This window comes from Pararge aegeria, chromosome 13, assembly GCF_905163445.1.
Source record: "Pararge aegeria chromosome 13, ilParAegt1.1, whole genome shotgun sequence".
NCBI lineage: Eukaryota > Metazoa > Arthropoda > Insecta > Lepidoptera > Nymphalidae > Pararge > Pararge aegeria.
This window is the reverse complement of record NC_053192.1, coordinates 11,896,840-11,913,759: the sequence shown is the minus strand read 5'-3', so window position 1 is coordinate 11,913,759 and position 16,920 is coordinate 11,896,840. Positions and strand designations below refer to the sequence as shown.

At 33.9% G+C, this 16,920-nt stretch overlaps 2 protein-coding genes across 2 annotated transcripts in view; one reads left to right on the top strand and one right to left on the bottom strand.

Annotated features, from left to right (window-relative positions):
• LOC120628804 (probable ATP-dependent DNA helicase HFM1) overlaps positions 1-16,920 on the top strand; it is a 51,713-nt gene that overhangs the window by 12,286 nt on the left and 22,507 nt on the right. The gene's annotated exons all lie outside the window — the stretch shown is intronic.
• Positions 907-10,971, bottom strand: LOC120628956 (cuticle protein 10.9-like). Its single transcript, XM_039897651.1, has 3 exons — positions 10,881-10,971; positions 4,545-4,655; positions 907-2,498 (listed from the first exon to the last, which is right to left on the bottom strand). The coding sequence occupies exons 2-3, from the start codon at positions 4,653-4,655 to the stop codon at positions 2,283-2,285; spliced, it is 327 nt and encodes a 108-aa protein (XP_039753585.1). The 5' UTR covers positions 10,881-10,971; the 3' UTR covers positions 907-2,282.

The window sequence follows — 16,920 nt, the reverse complement described above, 5'->3', positions numbered from 1 at the left end:
AAGAATCAAGTAAAGGAAAACGGGATAGTGCAACAATAATAAATTACAAATACATACTAATTTACATAAATTGATATAAAATACCTATTGATACCTAATAATTTTTAAAAAAACGTTTTCGGTCTGTGACAGTCTTATATCTCCCGCAGATTTTTGAGGTTTATGTTTATAAAATTTCAAAAATAAAAAAAACAGCGCGTTTTAATTTCAACTTAATAAGTTTTTCTAATACCTCAGCTTGCTGGACAAACCTCTTAACTAACAAAATAAACATGTACTTAAGTAATTATTTAGGTACCTGTTATTAAGTATGTTATGAAAAACCAAAATACTACTCGGTGTTTTTAAATGATTTTTTCTAAACATTTGAATAGTATTAGTAAAAAATAAAACAAGGTAAATTATTATTGTTACGATACTATTCGGTGTTTTAAACATTTGAATAGTTTTAGTAAAAAATAAAACAAGGCAAATTATTATTGTTACGATGACGTGTATTACGATTTGAAAAAAAAAACACTAATCATAAGATGCAACCTCGGAAGTCGTTAAGAGCAAATTAACGAGCTTCTAAAATCATCTTGGTTTTGTTTTCGGACGTTTATATAAAAATTTAATCAACGTGCTATTAATATTATTTTAAAAATCTAAATCAAGAGTCGTAGGTACAAATTTTAAATTAAAGTTAAATTTATAAGATTTTGACATTGTGTAGTTTAGTATTGAGTTCTTTTTTCTTATTCGCTTATAAATCCTTGTCATAAAGGCTACATAATTATACATTAAAACTTTAGAGGTTAGAACACACGTTTAATAAAGATTCTGTAGGTATTTATTTAATCCGAGAATTCACATATTCTATATTGTATTTTTAGATCTAGTTTTCTTTTGAAATAAAACAGTGCATTTCGTACAAAAATATTTTATTTCTTACGTATCTAATAAATCAGTATAAAGTACGAATATCAAAACGTATAAAAATAAGAGGTTACATTGCTGCGTATGTAGTTGTACATATGTCTAAAAACTTAAATTATTAGTATTGCTTCCCTTTTCAGAATGTTCATTGTATAAAAGAATAGCACTGCTTTGAGGGCGGTTTGTAATTCTGAGTTTTATGTAACATCGAATCAACACTATAATGTTTCTTTATTATATATACTTGCATCCTTATCTTATATCAACTTATTGTATGTAATTTAAACCTAAACGTAATTAATGATTTAAGATTTAAGTCAAATCACAGAATTGGTAACTATTTTGATTATATTTGCCGAAATTGTCGTTAAAACTAATTAAGGTTACAAAAATCGTTGAATTTGAAGATGTTTAATCTTGTTTAGATAAAAAAGGATAAAACCGGATGTAAACTATATGTTTTTACTGAAAACTATATTGTTTTATTTATATTTTAACTCTTTATTTATGTTATCTTGTTTTATCAGTATTATTTTATATTTTACGTGCAAACCCGAAACTATACAGCTTGCGAGCTCGGTATCTTACTGAAATACTCCTGGAGTTACTTTAATATTTCGAATTCTATCTAGACAAGTAGTAGCAATAGTATACAGTTTGCCAAATGATTCGTTTATAAATATTCATATTAGCCTATTTTTATCAATAAATATTTAAAGTAGCACTTCATTCTGAGTAAATAATTAATATAAAACATACAATTAAAATAAAAGATCACTGTATAGCATATTTTACTTTAAAGAAAGTAATGCTAGGTACTAATTTTATGACATTTACATAGATGGCTCTTATGCTTGTACATATTGAGATGCATTAACCTCTTTTATTAATACTAAAGATCAGTGGACTACAGTATTCAAAAAAACAGATAATTTTGAAGAAAAATCATATATTGAATGTTTGCAAAGAACACGTGGCTGTATTTCCATATGAATACAGTCAAGTAATCTGATTTATTTTATTTTTATTTATTTATTAGGGTGCTGCTAATTTAACTGACTAAGGTACAGCAGAACATTTTCAAGGAAATGAATTCGAAATTCCTCTTAGAATGTTATACAATTGATCAAAGAACACAATAGATCTATCACACTATCATAGAATTAAGATATTATCAACGCTGTAAAAGAGGAGTAACATGATTAATCAAGAATACTTAAAACGCCAGAAGTGGATATGAATGTGACGATAGCAATCATTTTAAAAGTTGCATAATCTCAGAAACAAGGCTATTAAAATACATGAATATTTACACAAATTGCTCGCTACGTGACTTTTCATTCGCTACAAACATAATCATTAGCCTACTTCCGTTTACCGAAGGGATTTGCGTTCTGTTCGAACTTAATTATTGGTACAAAACCACTGTCGCCTTGTACTGTGTACTCGACAGTCATAAGTCGTCCATCAGGATGCAGCACCTTGTAACCGCCAACAACCTTACCCTGTGCATCGCCCGATTCATTTGCTCCGAAGTAAAGCAATTTTTCTGGATCTTCTACGTCGTATTTGTATTCGTACTGGAAGATAAGTTAAGTTACGTTCACTAAAACGTTAATTTCTTTCGTCCCAATATTATTTTATTTTATATCAAATATATAAAACAATCAAGGGAAATGTTACAGGAATAGATTATGAAAACCAATAACAATAGAGACAAATACTAAATAGTAACTATATGAACATCATTCATGAATATTTATGTTAAGTATATGAAATTGAGGCCAAGGTTTTATACGTAGTATCTTCTTGTAGTATATAATATATTTTTTTAATTTAAATAATAATAGTTTAGACAATAAACAATTTACTACCTATACTAGAGGGCACTAAAAGTTAAAAGACAGTTCAAGTACGCGTTGGCAAAATTGACTGTATAAATACATAATGGTTCTGTGAAGAAACTTCGTTCATATTTCAATCAAACTCCTCAATTTGAATGTGAATCTGATTCATACCAAGCTTGCAGAATATCCTTGGGTTCAGATAACATAAGGCTTTTTACTATTCAGTCCTACTACGCGCGAAATTCAGAGTATAATATGGATAAAAACAGCAATTAATTTTGGTATGTGTATTGTATGCGAGAATGTTATATTTATAGTCGTTTCGAAGTACATAATTATATTAATTATTATTTAATGTAAGTAATAATTGCGTTAAAGCGTAAGATAATGGTCAAAGAGCGAGCACAAAGGCGGTTAGACGCAATTGCGTCTAATTAGGCAGTTCACGCGCACGTTCACATGGTTAGCATAATGCCTGAGATGCTTCCGATAGCAAAAGGTGCAAGATTAGTGCGCTATGAATGGGTACGACTTTTGTTTGTTCTTTTGAAAACTGCTCTAGACCTTTAATTCCCATGGTGAACATATTTCTACTAATGAACCGTGCTGTACAGTCTTTTGGAATTTGACCGTAAAAATAAATTAGCAAAATAGGCATCGTCAAGGATTTTTTACAATTATTTCTTTAGTATACATGTACCTAACTATGAAAAAAAATGACGCCATCTGAATTTGAATTTGATATTTGAATTATGAAATGTAGTCGCCTGGTTGATATTCGACCATAATTAATTTAAATTATTAGTTTGAACATTATTAAGGTTCTATTTTCAAAGAATTTATACCTACTTCTTTTATCACAGATTGCGCCAAGATTGCACTGTCGTTACGCCTGTTTTTTTTTTCAAACAAATAAAAAAGTATATATGCGTGTTGTGTCAAATCCATGGTAGTGTGCGTAAAGTGTTTTGTACTGATTTTATGTATGTTTTAAAATATGCACTCCTTCTGCATATAAACCATAAGTGTGGGAAATTTCATACGGAAGACCGTTTGCGCAATTTTCGTGAAAGGGGTACATAGTTTTTGCTTCACGTATTTATACATATAGGAGACAGTTTCTATACATTGTTATGTGTGTGTTTAATTGGATAATCTATTGTGATCATCCTCAGCCTACTTATGTTTTACTGCTGGAAATATGTTACCTCTCGGATAGAGCTATTTAGCCTTCTGCGATGTCCTAACTTAAGCGTGCTGATATCCTATAAAAAAGATTACGCCAATATACAGGAGTACCGAGTTTTGTTTTTTTTTTTACAATTTTTAAACTTTTATCCGGAAATAAGATTTTGTTCTTGTATCAACGAACTCTATGAGTAAAAATTTTTGCATGTTACTTTAAACAACTACTTTTTTAATTGAAAATGCAAGAAAAGTCGTTTAACTATTCTGATATCATTTGTTAGGCCCTAATGTCCCAAAAAGTCTCAATGTGGATGGGGCAATTTTCGTTTAGCTACATCCAATTAAACAAAGTGCGTTTTAGCTTAATAATCTGAAAATATGAGTTAACAGTTACGAAACTGTTTAAGTTTAACTATCTAGTTATAAACTTCGTTCGTATAACCTACATGGATTATAGGTGATAGATTGTGATGGCCAAGCGACACTGGACCCAAGCGTTAGACCGTAGAGTGAGAAAATTCTTAAGAAAGACTTAGGTACAGTGGTGGAATGGATGGATGAGAATGATGATGGAGCGTAATCGATACTCACTGGCATTGGCGGGTAATTTTCTTCTTGTGGCGCGGGTGCAGGCGCAGGCGCAGGCGACACTTGCACGCACATCAATACAAGCGCGCACGCCAACCACGTTATTGACGACATCTGATTGAAGTATAATTTACAATATTATTCCCATGTCTTTATAACTTGCAGGAAATATCCAATTGCCAACTAAGCCACGGTGATACGACAACCGTGACTAAGTTGGCAAAGCACTCAGGCCGCGATGGTAACCGGTACCGAAATTTTATACCTATACATTTTAAAATATATTTTGTATACCTCTTGAAACGTCACCTATTCCTCGGTCAAGGACTTTAGCATTATAGAAAAATCAGCTCATTTTTTTTTATGTAAGTTAGCTATTCTTCATTTTAAGCAGAAAACCAAACAAAAAATTGTTTAGTTTCAATACAAGTATTTGATTAATAAAATAAAACTTATACCTAAACCAATTACTGTGGAGGTTGTAGAGTCCAAATTGAACAAGTTTTTTTTAATTATCATTAGACTTTATAAAAAAGTTTTCTATAAAAAAAGTATTTACTATTAGGGTCTTATTGAAATGATTGTAAAATAGTAAAATAGATTAATTGGTGAACATGTCTCTACTTAACAATTGTCCTAATAATTGTTCCTAATAAGGTGTCATCATAATGACACCTTATTAGGAATACACACAATTTGGCCATACCTATTGGCCATAGCCAATGAACACAAAAGCCAGTTACGTACTTCTATGATTCTGCTATAATTATATAGAATGGGACAAAACTAAGATTTCATAACTATGTCACCGTTGTTAAGTAAATTGAAATTGCAAATATCGTGGAATGCACTTATTCATACAGTTTTGCTTAACTGGCTCTTAAATGCCCTTATGTAATTTAATAAGGTTGTTATAGTGATGACTCATATTGATTTTGTATCCATCTATTTCATAAATTAAAGCGGTGCAAATAACTGCATGATTTATGCGAATCGTCTAAATAATCGTTCATCGGAATATGAATATTCCATCAACATATTTTAATTATAACAGTAATCATACATGTATACTGACACAAAATAATTCCCTTTCAATATAGTGTATAGTATTCTACTAGTCAATCTCTTTAATTTCATATCCATATTAAGGGAGTCGTGAAAAATAGGTGATCCGCTATTTCGCGGTGGCGTCCATATTGAACCGATTTTCATCAAACATAGCTAAAAACACTCTAGGCTAAAAATATAAATTATCTTATGATTCTTATCAAGGGACATTTTATCGATGGTTCTCTAGAGGCAGGCCTTGCTTTTGCTAGATTGCGTCACAAATGGATATTCTATAACATAATATGGTCATACATAGACTGTTAAAAACATTTGGGTCCATTATATTTTTTTATATACTTAAGTATTTTTTGTTTTCACGCTATTGTCATTTGTCACGCTACCCAACTCACCTGTAGGTACATCACATTTCCTCATCCCAATAACGTCCCACGGCTGGGAACAGGCCAGGAGAGAGGGTTGTAGAGCACATAAAACCCCAATACCTAACAACGTTTTACCCAACCTGTGATTCGAACCCAAAACCTCGTTGTCAGTATTTAAGCTAGATAACCTAACCATAAGCCCAACAAAGCACTTCACCTATGCATACAACTTAATACAAATAAATATTTAGGGCCTCTTATGAGATTATTCGATCGAAAGGATTTTCACTGGGGAGTAATAAAAAAGAAGGTTATATATATACTACTCTTTGTACCGAAAATCCCTAATTTGGAAGTTTTCTGCAATTCCTCAGTCTCCAAACACTAACATTTAAAAGGCCATTCGAGGGTGCATGCAACTTTATATTTAAACAATAATCCCTAGTCGTTTCGGCTACGGTCACTGCAGACTTGTTACATTGTTAAAAGGGTTTCGCTCGTGTGCCTTAATATGACTGATGTACCCTAACTTTGCACTGAAAGATCGAGCGTAGTTAGGAAAAGTTAAGGTACCATCAACATAATTATACATTATGTAGGAGTGTCGTTTTATTTTAAGATGGTCGCGTTTCTCTGATTTTTTCAAATTCATTATACTGTTTTTCTCTGAGCTAAGTTTTTTCGAAGATATGAAATAGGGATAGGGAAGTTGGTTTTTGTGCAACTGCTCGTTTTGAATTTACGAATAGCACGTAATACTTAGGTATTACGTGCTATTCGTAACATCTCTAGAGATCGAAGGTCAAATTTAATTAACCCATAATCAACTTAAAATATCAATAAAACAGTATAAAATAATAGCGGGCAATTAAAATACACAATACCAAACGTAAAATTAGTTTTAGTACTCGTAAAATTTTGCATAAAAAATCTGGTATGCGAATGGTTAATTAAGTTTTGTATGGCCTTGCGTGATCGATTCCTGCGGGAAAATTTACCGTATAACTTAAGTAACAGTTGAAGACATGTTGAGACAATGTAACTTATTATTTGACAGAAAATACCGGTTTACTTTACTTGATTTATTCTAATTTCATGTGGATTTCTGATGGCTTCGAATATTTGTTGCCAAGTTCAAAGTCAAATCTTTCCTTTTGTGATGAAATATACAAAGATGTATAACATAGAAAAAACGCTTCATATAAGAGTTGTTAATTACGCGCAAGAAATAAAAAAAAATAAACAGACTTTTTTTTTTTTTTAATAATAGAATAAAAATCAATACTTATCTAAATTTTTTTTAAACTTTTATTTAATCCTAAAGAGAAGCTCAATTTTCGCCTACTGTACGCCCACATGAACATTCCTATAATTAAAAATTTCACCCAAAAGCTTTTAGGTTCGAAGTTTTAACAATAAACTGTAACGTAAAGTAAAGTTTTGTCATAGTTGTAAATTGACAGAGCAAAGATGTTATATTGCAAATTGAATTACAAAAATAAAATAATTCCAAAAAAGTTGTAGGTTAAATTGTTTTAAAAAAAGTTAACGATCAGATAATTTATTATTTTGAATAGGCATTTGAAAGGGAATAGAATTTTAATTTATACTTCTACCATTCTATCTTATATCTTTAAACGAGCAATCCTTGTATATATAAATATATATAAATGGAATCTCGTAATCGACTCCAACGATTTTCATGAAATTTAGTATACAGGGGGCGATAAATTGATCAAGCTAGGATTCGTTTATATTGGAATCTCGGATTTATATTGGACATACAACTATTTTTTTAAGTCGACTCATTCGCGGACGAAGTCGCGCAGGTCCGCTAGTGTTATTTAAATGTAAGTATAATATATTTGAGTCTAAATTTGTAATAATGTTTTAGTATGAATAAAGCTCCCGTAAAATATGAAACAACAAATTAACATATTCTAATTGAAAGTCAGACAATGCAAGAAATTATTTCAGTGTCAAAGTTTTTATCGCACATTTCAATGGCATGGGTGACGAGTGTGCGACACAAATCTGACTAATCTTGTAATAATGACCCACATTCTCACCTTTTTGCTGAACGTCGCTTACTAACAATTGGCTTAGTGATTTGAGCAATTGATAACTATCTCAATACGGCAACAAATACCTACAACATACCTAATTACGGATTTCAGTGTGATTAATGTATCGTTGCAAATATTTTTTTATCCCACGCATGCGAAACAGCGATTAGTGGTCCCTTTTTGTAGCATCTTAGATTATATTTTATTTAAAAAAAAATTACTTAATTTAAATAACTTGTGAACTTAGCATTGAACTACTTAGATACTTAGTTTAGTATCTTAATGTTGCACGTTGCTGCGTAGGTGGTATTGACTCCAGTGGCACAAACAGGAGACAAAAATTGTATCCCCCGATTATATCCCCTGGCAATGGATATAATTTACGTGTCCACCTGCTAAACCACGGAAACATGGAATAGGAGAAGTTCACCGCAGTATAAACTGGGGTGAACTTATATTGCTCATATATTATTTGGATATTATGTTCACTCGTGCGCCAGTGATCTAAGAGTTAAAAAAGCTGCGGGAGAAAATATTTTTTTATCCTTTCCCCGGGGAGATAATTGTCTCCTGCCCATGCCGTGCTGAGGTTGACTTAAAAGTCCTTATGGGAAGGAGATATGCGACCGCAGCGCGTTTTGATATTATTTCTGTTTTTTTTTTTTAATTTCATTGCGTTACTGATTCAGCTCTATTTTTGATCCCGAATAAGATTGCAATGTTTCCTTAAAGTACCGCTATTATTGTAATAAACTACTGTAGCTTTATGGAAAAACACTATAAGTATTATATTTACTCACGGACCAATTGCGATGCATATCTATATATACTGAGTATCTTAACAAAATATTGTTTAGTTAAAACTTGATTTAACTGACCCTTTGCGAAGTACTGACTCCCAGTGGTGAATTCATATTTTTCTTAGAAGTAATTTCATTCCAAGTTATTGCTAGATGAGTTAAGAACATGGTTCTTTATGTCTATGTCACATGGAATATGGGCGACAGACAGTGGCGTGCATAGAGGGTATGCACAGGAAATGCAAATGATATTAAATCAAAAAATCTCCAGTACAAGCTAAAGAAACCTAGGTAAGAAACCAAGGTAGGCTTTTTTTAATAACTCTTATAAAGCCCTAAGGTTTTTATCTAGATACTTATTTCATTTTGTATCATCTGCTCGCTTAGTGCATACTGTATGCATACCCCATATGCACGCCACTGGTGACAGATAAATTATGATGATTATAAAACTTGGATAGCTGACTCTACTATGTATAGAGCTCTAGCTTATAATTGTCAGAGCGTGTTTCTTTATAAGTTACCCGATCTAATGATATTATAAATGCAATAGTGTATGTCAAACTCATGTCAGGCGTGATAGTTGTCAAGCGCAAGCCATTCTAGTATAAAAAAAAAGTTTTGTTTTTATATTTGTTACCTACGGCCACTACACGGATCTACCACGGCAACGATCTTTACAATATTCTTCCAAGAAAAAGCTTGTATTCTTAATACGTTCGTACTTTTTATCCCAAGAGATTAAAGGTTTCCTTCGGGATTTACATTATTTTTATCAGTAGTCAGTGATTTAAAAGTACATGTTTTTACCCATAAGTTGCAAACCTGGGTACTGTAATATAAATTAAAACTATGTATAATATAATTAAAGAACTTTTCAAAGCTTAAATGCAGTTAATACATATGATAATTATAATAACATTTTCACACGCGACTTTGTATGTGGGAATCTAAACTAAGTAAGTAGGTACAAGGTCAGCATAATTTAATTTGTTTTAATTACAATTATCTAATGAAATCGCTGTTAAAACGTAAACCTCCAAGTTTACAAGAATACCTAACCTACTGATAAAAACGTATGCAAAAACGCTAGATTTTGTTAAGTATTTAGGTAAACGAATACCTATCGTCGCTTATGTGACCAAGGGATGATTCTAGATGGCAATCTGTTGTGTAATAATGGCCCATGCAGAAAGGCTCACGAGGTCGAGGAGCTCAAGGAACATAAGTGTTTTTTCCCACTACCAGCCCTTGCTAGCCCTTTAATGCGATCTCACCTGGTAAGTCATGATGCAGTCTAAGATGCTAGCGGGGTAACCTGTTAGGGTCTTACAGTTATATTAAACCCATAACACGAATCGATTTCTGCATATTGTACCGGAATACTAAATTACTCGGTAGCACATCCTTTTCGGCAGGATGGCATGGTTACGGATGTGGCTAGCACATCTGTAGCCATGCATCAAAACCATAACTTTTAAATTCCCAAATTGACCCTACCGAGATTGAACCTAGGAACTCCCAATTTTAAGACACAGCGCTCACCACGGAGCCAGTGAGGTAGACAAGGTAGAACACAGAGCCTCCTAGTCTGTGCTGAAGGGGCTTTTATTTATAAGTATTTAGTTATAAAAATCCCTCATATAGGTATCCCATTATGTCACATAACTTGCCCTAGGCCTTTAGGTATCTCCACTGAGAGTCAGGTTTATCTCACCTGTACTACCTGACTACACTTCAAAAAAGTCTGTCTGGCTGGTCGGGGCTGTCTTGGAAGTGAAAACTAAATCTATGTGTAATTATATGTATACACTTTACACCGTATACTCATAGCTCATGGGAAGCGCTGACGATGACGCAAGTTTCACGCTTCTTTTTCACCAAAAAGGTAGACTTATATACACAGTATTAGCTTATGGAAAGTGTTTGATAACGATGACGCGAGTCCCATGATTTATGATCACCAAAATAGTGCTCAACGCGCCTAAGGAATTTACACTTCAAAAATATTTACTGAGTGCCGTAAACATAAGAACTTACCGTAAGACGAGTGGATTATCTTAAAGACAAAGATCACACACAAAACACAAGCTGGGTAACAATGGTACGGAGACGTTGACTGACAGAGAGCGTCAAATGAACTGTTGTCGCGCCCCAGCCTCGTATGCATTTATATACGCACCCCGCAACTCCCCGGGCTTTAGGAAGATGCTGCAATGTCGCCTTATCGTGATGGATGCTCGCACATGCATGCCTCGCTGATAATGCATTAATAACTAAATGCAAGTTACAACCGATTGTCATACCTATTTGGTATAAATTAAGATTCGTAGTCGGGTTGATCGGTTTAAATTTCCCTTAATAGGCCTCCTGGAAAATCTTGCTGAAATACAAAGATCATCTCAAGTTCAAAGGAGATTTAACATCTCAGGGACTTACTTTTAAAATAGTAATTTGCTTTAGAGATATCTTGCGAAAAATTAAAAGCTAATTTTCTAATAAGAGTTTGCCTACCTAACTCATTCAAGTCAAGGGATTCGTGAGTTATTATGGATGTTAATGGTTAGCGACCTTGTCTAGCTAAAATTCTTAGGTACCTACTACCTACTGGGGTTTCTATCAAGCCGTGTGGTGACGGCAGATCAGATTACAGTTGTCACCATCCCTCTTGTTCCCTCGGCTGTCCTAGGAGGCGATTAAGGCGATATAACGGAGAACGGGCAGCAGGGTCTTCTGTGCTACTTCTACCACTGTCTGTCTACTACTGTCACCAATCCGAGCGTGGTGATTACGGGCAAACCCTCCGTTGTTGGGTCGCTGGGAGAGACTTTACTCAAGCCGTGGCCTGTTATGGGCTATAGATGCTGAGTGTGGTGATTTGAAGCACTAAATTGTTGCTTTGCTTGATGATAATGATGATTGGGTGAGGTGTCTTGGTATTTTAGTAGATTTTATATTTAAAATCATGACTGGCAGACTGATCTTTCACCGCACAGCTTAAACCATTGACGGATTAGGCTTAAATTTACATACTTAAAGTATATAACTATTATAACGTAGGTGTCCATAAGAAAGGATTTTATTAAATTCATTCCTCAATGGTGGTAACAAGGAGTTTGAAATTTCAGAATTTAAAGTAGCGTGAAAATTAAATTTAAATTACGTCCGATTAGTTTCGAACCCATGTCATGAGCTAATACGCGCGACACTGAGAGTAAGAAATGTATATGCAAATCAACTTAAAGTGAGCGCAGACGCGGGCAGTAGTTTGCTTTTGTACAATATATATATACATTTTTGGAATATGGTTTGAATACCAACAAAAGCCCTAACGTACATCAATGAACTTCAATCGCAAACTTTTGCAAAACTCTTTTATCGCAATAGACATCTATGTTATTATTATTTTTATAAATACATGGTAAATTAACATTTCGACACATTTTATGCACGCCTTTCATTAACTAACTAACAGCTACCCGTAACTCTGTCTACTTTTAATTACTTTGCAGCTTCTCGGGTTAAATTTGCATTGCAAAAGAAGTTTTTCCATATCGAAAAGTTCGAGTTTTTCAAATAGACAGACATAAATATTAAAAACTTATATTAAGATTAAAAATGATTTGAGGCATTTATTTTTAAATTACAGGACGACCAATTCCAAAAAACTTAGGACTTTTGAACCCCGCTTTAGGGTAGATTTTAGAAAAACCCTTTTTGAGCGGGAGAGTTACACCCCAATACGAACCTATTTAACTATACTATTTTCAAACCCCTGCTGCGTAATGGAAAGACAAACCAACAAAAAAACTTTTGCGTTTATAATAGTGGCGATAGTTTATAAGTTTAATTGATCAATTTAGTGGCCGTGAACGTAAACTACGTAAACTTTAGGATAGGCTGTTGATAGGCTTCGATAGAAGAAGCGTGGTCGGAAAAACCTCCATACTTATAATTGACTAAACGTTTCCATAGAATAAAGATAATTGTAACGTAATTGATTAATGATCATTTATTATTATTATTATGAACTCCGTTAAAAATTATTTCTGAGTTACAAGTACCTAGAATAATAAAAGATGTACCTTCTTAGTCAAGACATAATATTAATTTTAAAGGACATAGTGTTTGTATTATCTTTGTTATTTATCTATAACTTACCCAAGAAGTATACAAACACTGCGTCAAACCATGTTGCGGCCTGTCCGTAGTATATATACCTAAGCTTGGATCCGTACTGAAAATATGCGTTGCAGTATTCCTTGGCAGGTACTTATCGCCATGGTATAAATATAGAGCTGAGGAAAGGCTAAATACACCTAATAAAATGACGACGAATTGTGCATCTATAGATTAATACGTGAAGCAAAAACTTTGAACCCCTTTTTACGAACATTGTAAGGACGGAGCGGTATGATATTCTTATGTACGGACGGAGCGGTATGATATATTATAAAGAGATTTTATTTTGTTTGTAATAGTAGGTATAATAGGCACCGAAAGTACTTGACTGATTTTAACCATTTCTTCTTCAATTAAATATTTTTATCAACAAGGGTAATTATATAACAGTAAAAAAAAAATTAATTCATTCCAATTGGACATTTAATTTAGAAGTAACGCAAGTTTAAAAAAATTAAGGCCTACCTACTCTTGAACAAAACAGTTCTTTATAGAGATACAATAAACTAAACCAGATTTTCTGCAACAAGACTACACAACTTAAAAATATCTGTTAACTACATGTAAATTGAATGCCACACTTCTCCCAAATAAACTGTTCCTACGCGCGCTACGCGGATTAGACCGTTCGGCACTGTGACGTATCTCACAATAGGCTTGCGACAGGCGTAACTCTAGCGATCTGTGCTGTCAATCGTCACTTTTGTATATAAAAAAATACAAAAGTGACGTTTGACAGCGAAGATTGCACGATTTACGCACATAGGGGATAACACACTGATAGGTGTCTTTTTAGTCTGGGAAAACCAACATTTCCCGTGGGATATAGATATCTTGCATCATTGAGACGCACATAGAGTGGTTTTTAGTCCGGTTAAACATATTGAAACTGCGGGGAAAAGGTACTTTGGATACATACTTAGGACGCTTCTTAGTCTGGGTAAACCAACATTTCCCGTGGGATAGAGATATCTTGCATCATAGAGTAGCATATAGGGTACTTTTTAGTCCGGGTAAACAAATTGTAACTGCGGGGAAGAGGTACTTTGGAGATATACTTAGCACACTTTTTTCTGGGAAAAAAAACAATTCCCGCGGGATAGAGATATCTTGCATCATGGAGGCGAACATAGGGTACTTTTTAGTTCGGTTAAACAAATTGTAACTGTGGGGAAGAGGTACTTCAAAGACATACCTACTTAAGACGCTTATTAGTTTGGGGAAATATACTTTGACAGACAGACAGACACGCACATAGAGTAGGTACGTCTACCCATTAGTCCGAAAACACTTTGCTTATATGCTCTAATAACCAAAGCGCGGAAAAAGTCAACAGCTATAGATCCAACGAAATCATTTGATCTTTAGCTATGCTTCTCTTTAAATGAGTGGAGACGAGAGTTAATCTTAGTTCTATAACCATTGTATGAACTCCATAACAGTATAATAATAAAGTGTGTGTGTGTTATCTAGGGCGTCCCTCTTCCTACTTGGGCTATCTTTACCACAAACCCGGTGAAAGCGGCGTAGCCTATCAACATAATTCATGACTTATTATATTATATCCATGAGAGGTCCATACCTACAACACAGAAGTAGTTATCCCATATTAAAACGTATCATGCATTAATTGAGCTAGTCAATGGTATAGAAAATTAATCAAAATTAAGGAAGTATTTTATCAAAACAAGATAAATGCTTAAAAGTTTTATTTTTCTTAAGAATAAATTATATTTAAACTTTATTTTTATAACATAGGTAGGTAATACTTTATTCAATTTACATAAATACGTTGAAGCTATAAAAAACAATTGTGAATAATTTTCTATTTTTACGCCCTCACTAATATAATAAATGCGCACCAACGGAGTAACGAATAGACACGACGCGACGGGCCGGAGAGTGAGTGTTCCACACTACTATTTGTCCCGGATAATGCACGTTTCTTGATGTAGAAATTTTGACTTTTGAGAGAATATTCTCACAGCACCATAGAGGTAAACTAAAAATGTTTGGACTGGGGCACACTGGGGCAGTGGCGTGCATAGAGAATATGCACAGGGTATGTAGATGATATAAAATCTAGTAAACCAGTCCGCGTTAAAAAGAGACTTAAGGATCGGCATTGTAAGAGTTTAAAAGGCTACGGCTAAATCTTATAAATCTTATATCTTTAAACGAGCAATTCTTGTATATATATATAATTGGAATCTCGGAATCGGCTCCAACGATTTTCATGAAATTTAGTATACAGGGGGTTTCATTTGGTAATTGGTATATGGTATATTGGTATCTCGGGAAAAAACAACAAAAAATTATCCTTTTTGAGAGTTTCTGATGCGTGCGATGCTTGACGGTAAACGTTACGCCAAACGACGGAAGTATGTAGTAAGTATATCGGAATTGTCGGAATTGTTGTTTCTTTAAAGTTCTATAAAACAGTCGGCGACAACTTACGAATATTTTTTAAGTCGGCGTATTCGCGGACGAAGTCGCGCGGGTCCGTTAGTATTTATAACTCGTACTGGAGATTTTCTTCATTTTATATCATCTGCATAACCTCTATGCACGCCACGTACGTGGGGGTACATCCATGAAATTATGTTGGGTTTTGGTTAAAAATAAGAAATATATTGTGTAAAAAATTTTTGAAAATCCTTAAAAGTTTGAAATAGAGATTAAAATTTTTACGAAAATCCTTAATTTTTGCATGTAGAAATGAATATAATATACCACGGGTAAATTATGTCCCTGGGCTTGTCTCCGTACTTGGTCGACCGGAACCTTCCGTTGTACGTATCCCCACTGGGTCACTCCAACCAGTCGAGCTCACTCCAAAAGCTTAGCAGGCCGCCCAAGTCGCCATATTACCCCGAGTAAGTTACTTAATCTAACGAAATGGCATCCGCTGGTCTACTAAGTATACCTACATTAAAAATAGAAAGAGAGGGCATGTTAAATTAGACTTTTACATAAAGGAATATGGTGCAGAGGTAGCATCATCCCGGAGACTGGCACAGGATACCTTTTATCCCGGAAAAGCAACCGAGAACGATGAAAACTTACTTAGGTAGGTAAGTGCGTTTTAGCAGCTAAACCGACCTGGAAATTAATTTGCATAGAGATATGATCCCGGTGATGAACATAGGATTCCTTAGCTTACGGGAAAACGAAAGGATCCCGTGGGATTTAAAAAGATCAAAACATACGCGGTCGGACTACATAAAGTACCGGGCAAACAGCCAGTAGATTTATAAATTTCAACGTCTTGATATGAAGAAAATTAATATTCATGTTGTGCGTTTATTTATGAAGCGTTGCTATATGATTGGCTGGTAATTTTATTGTTCAAAGTTTGGTTCATACAATTTAGTCATTTTCATAATGCCAGATCAATATTGCGTTTGCAGTTTAATTCGTACGTTCGTTCAATGTGTGCCAAACAAAAGGAAACGCGTCTTAAACTCTAACGTAGGTACCTTTTAAGTATAGAAATTTATACATTCTAAATTATATCTTATCTGGTCTGGTAGGAGGCTTTAGTGGCTAGTTAACACGCTACCGACAAAGACGAGATGCCAAGCGTTTAAGCGTTTCGGTACGATACAGCGGCCTAACAGGTTAGCCCGCTAACATATTTTTAGACTGCATCATCATTCATTACAACTTGCAGTTGAGATTTAGTCGCGTAAGACAGCATTACCATTTTCAACTAGAGTTTAACTTGGGTATAGACCCCAAGTTCATTGGAGTCATAAATTAACATTATTATAATCGACCAAAATACACGTTTCTTGTGTAATGTAATTTTAAAATATTTTTTATTTTGACTATCTGCAGTTAAAGCGACAATAGAACATACATCATATACAGTGGCGTGCACTTCATACATGCACAA

Coding starts and splice junctions, on each gene's coding strand:
- LOC120628956 (XM_039897651.1), bottom strand. CDS start 4,655: ATGTCGTCAATAACGTGGTTGGCGTGCGCGCTTGTATTGATGTGCGTG. Junction 2,499..4,544: donor AAAATTACCCGCCAATGCCA/GTGAGTATCGAT, acceptor CTTATCTTCCAG/TACGAATACAAATACGACGT.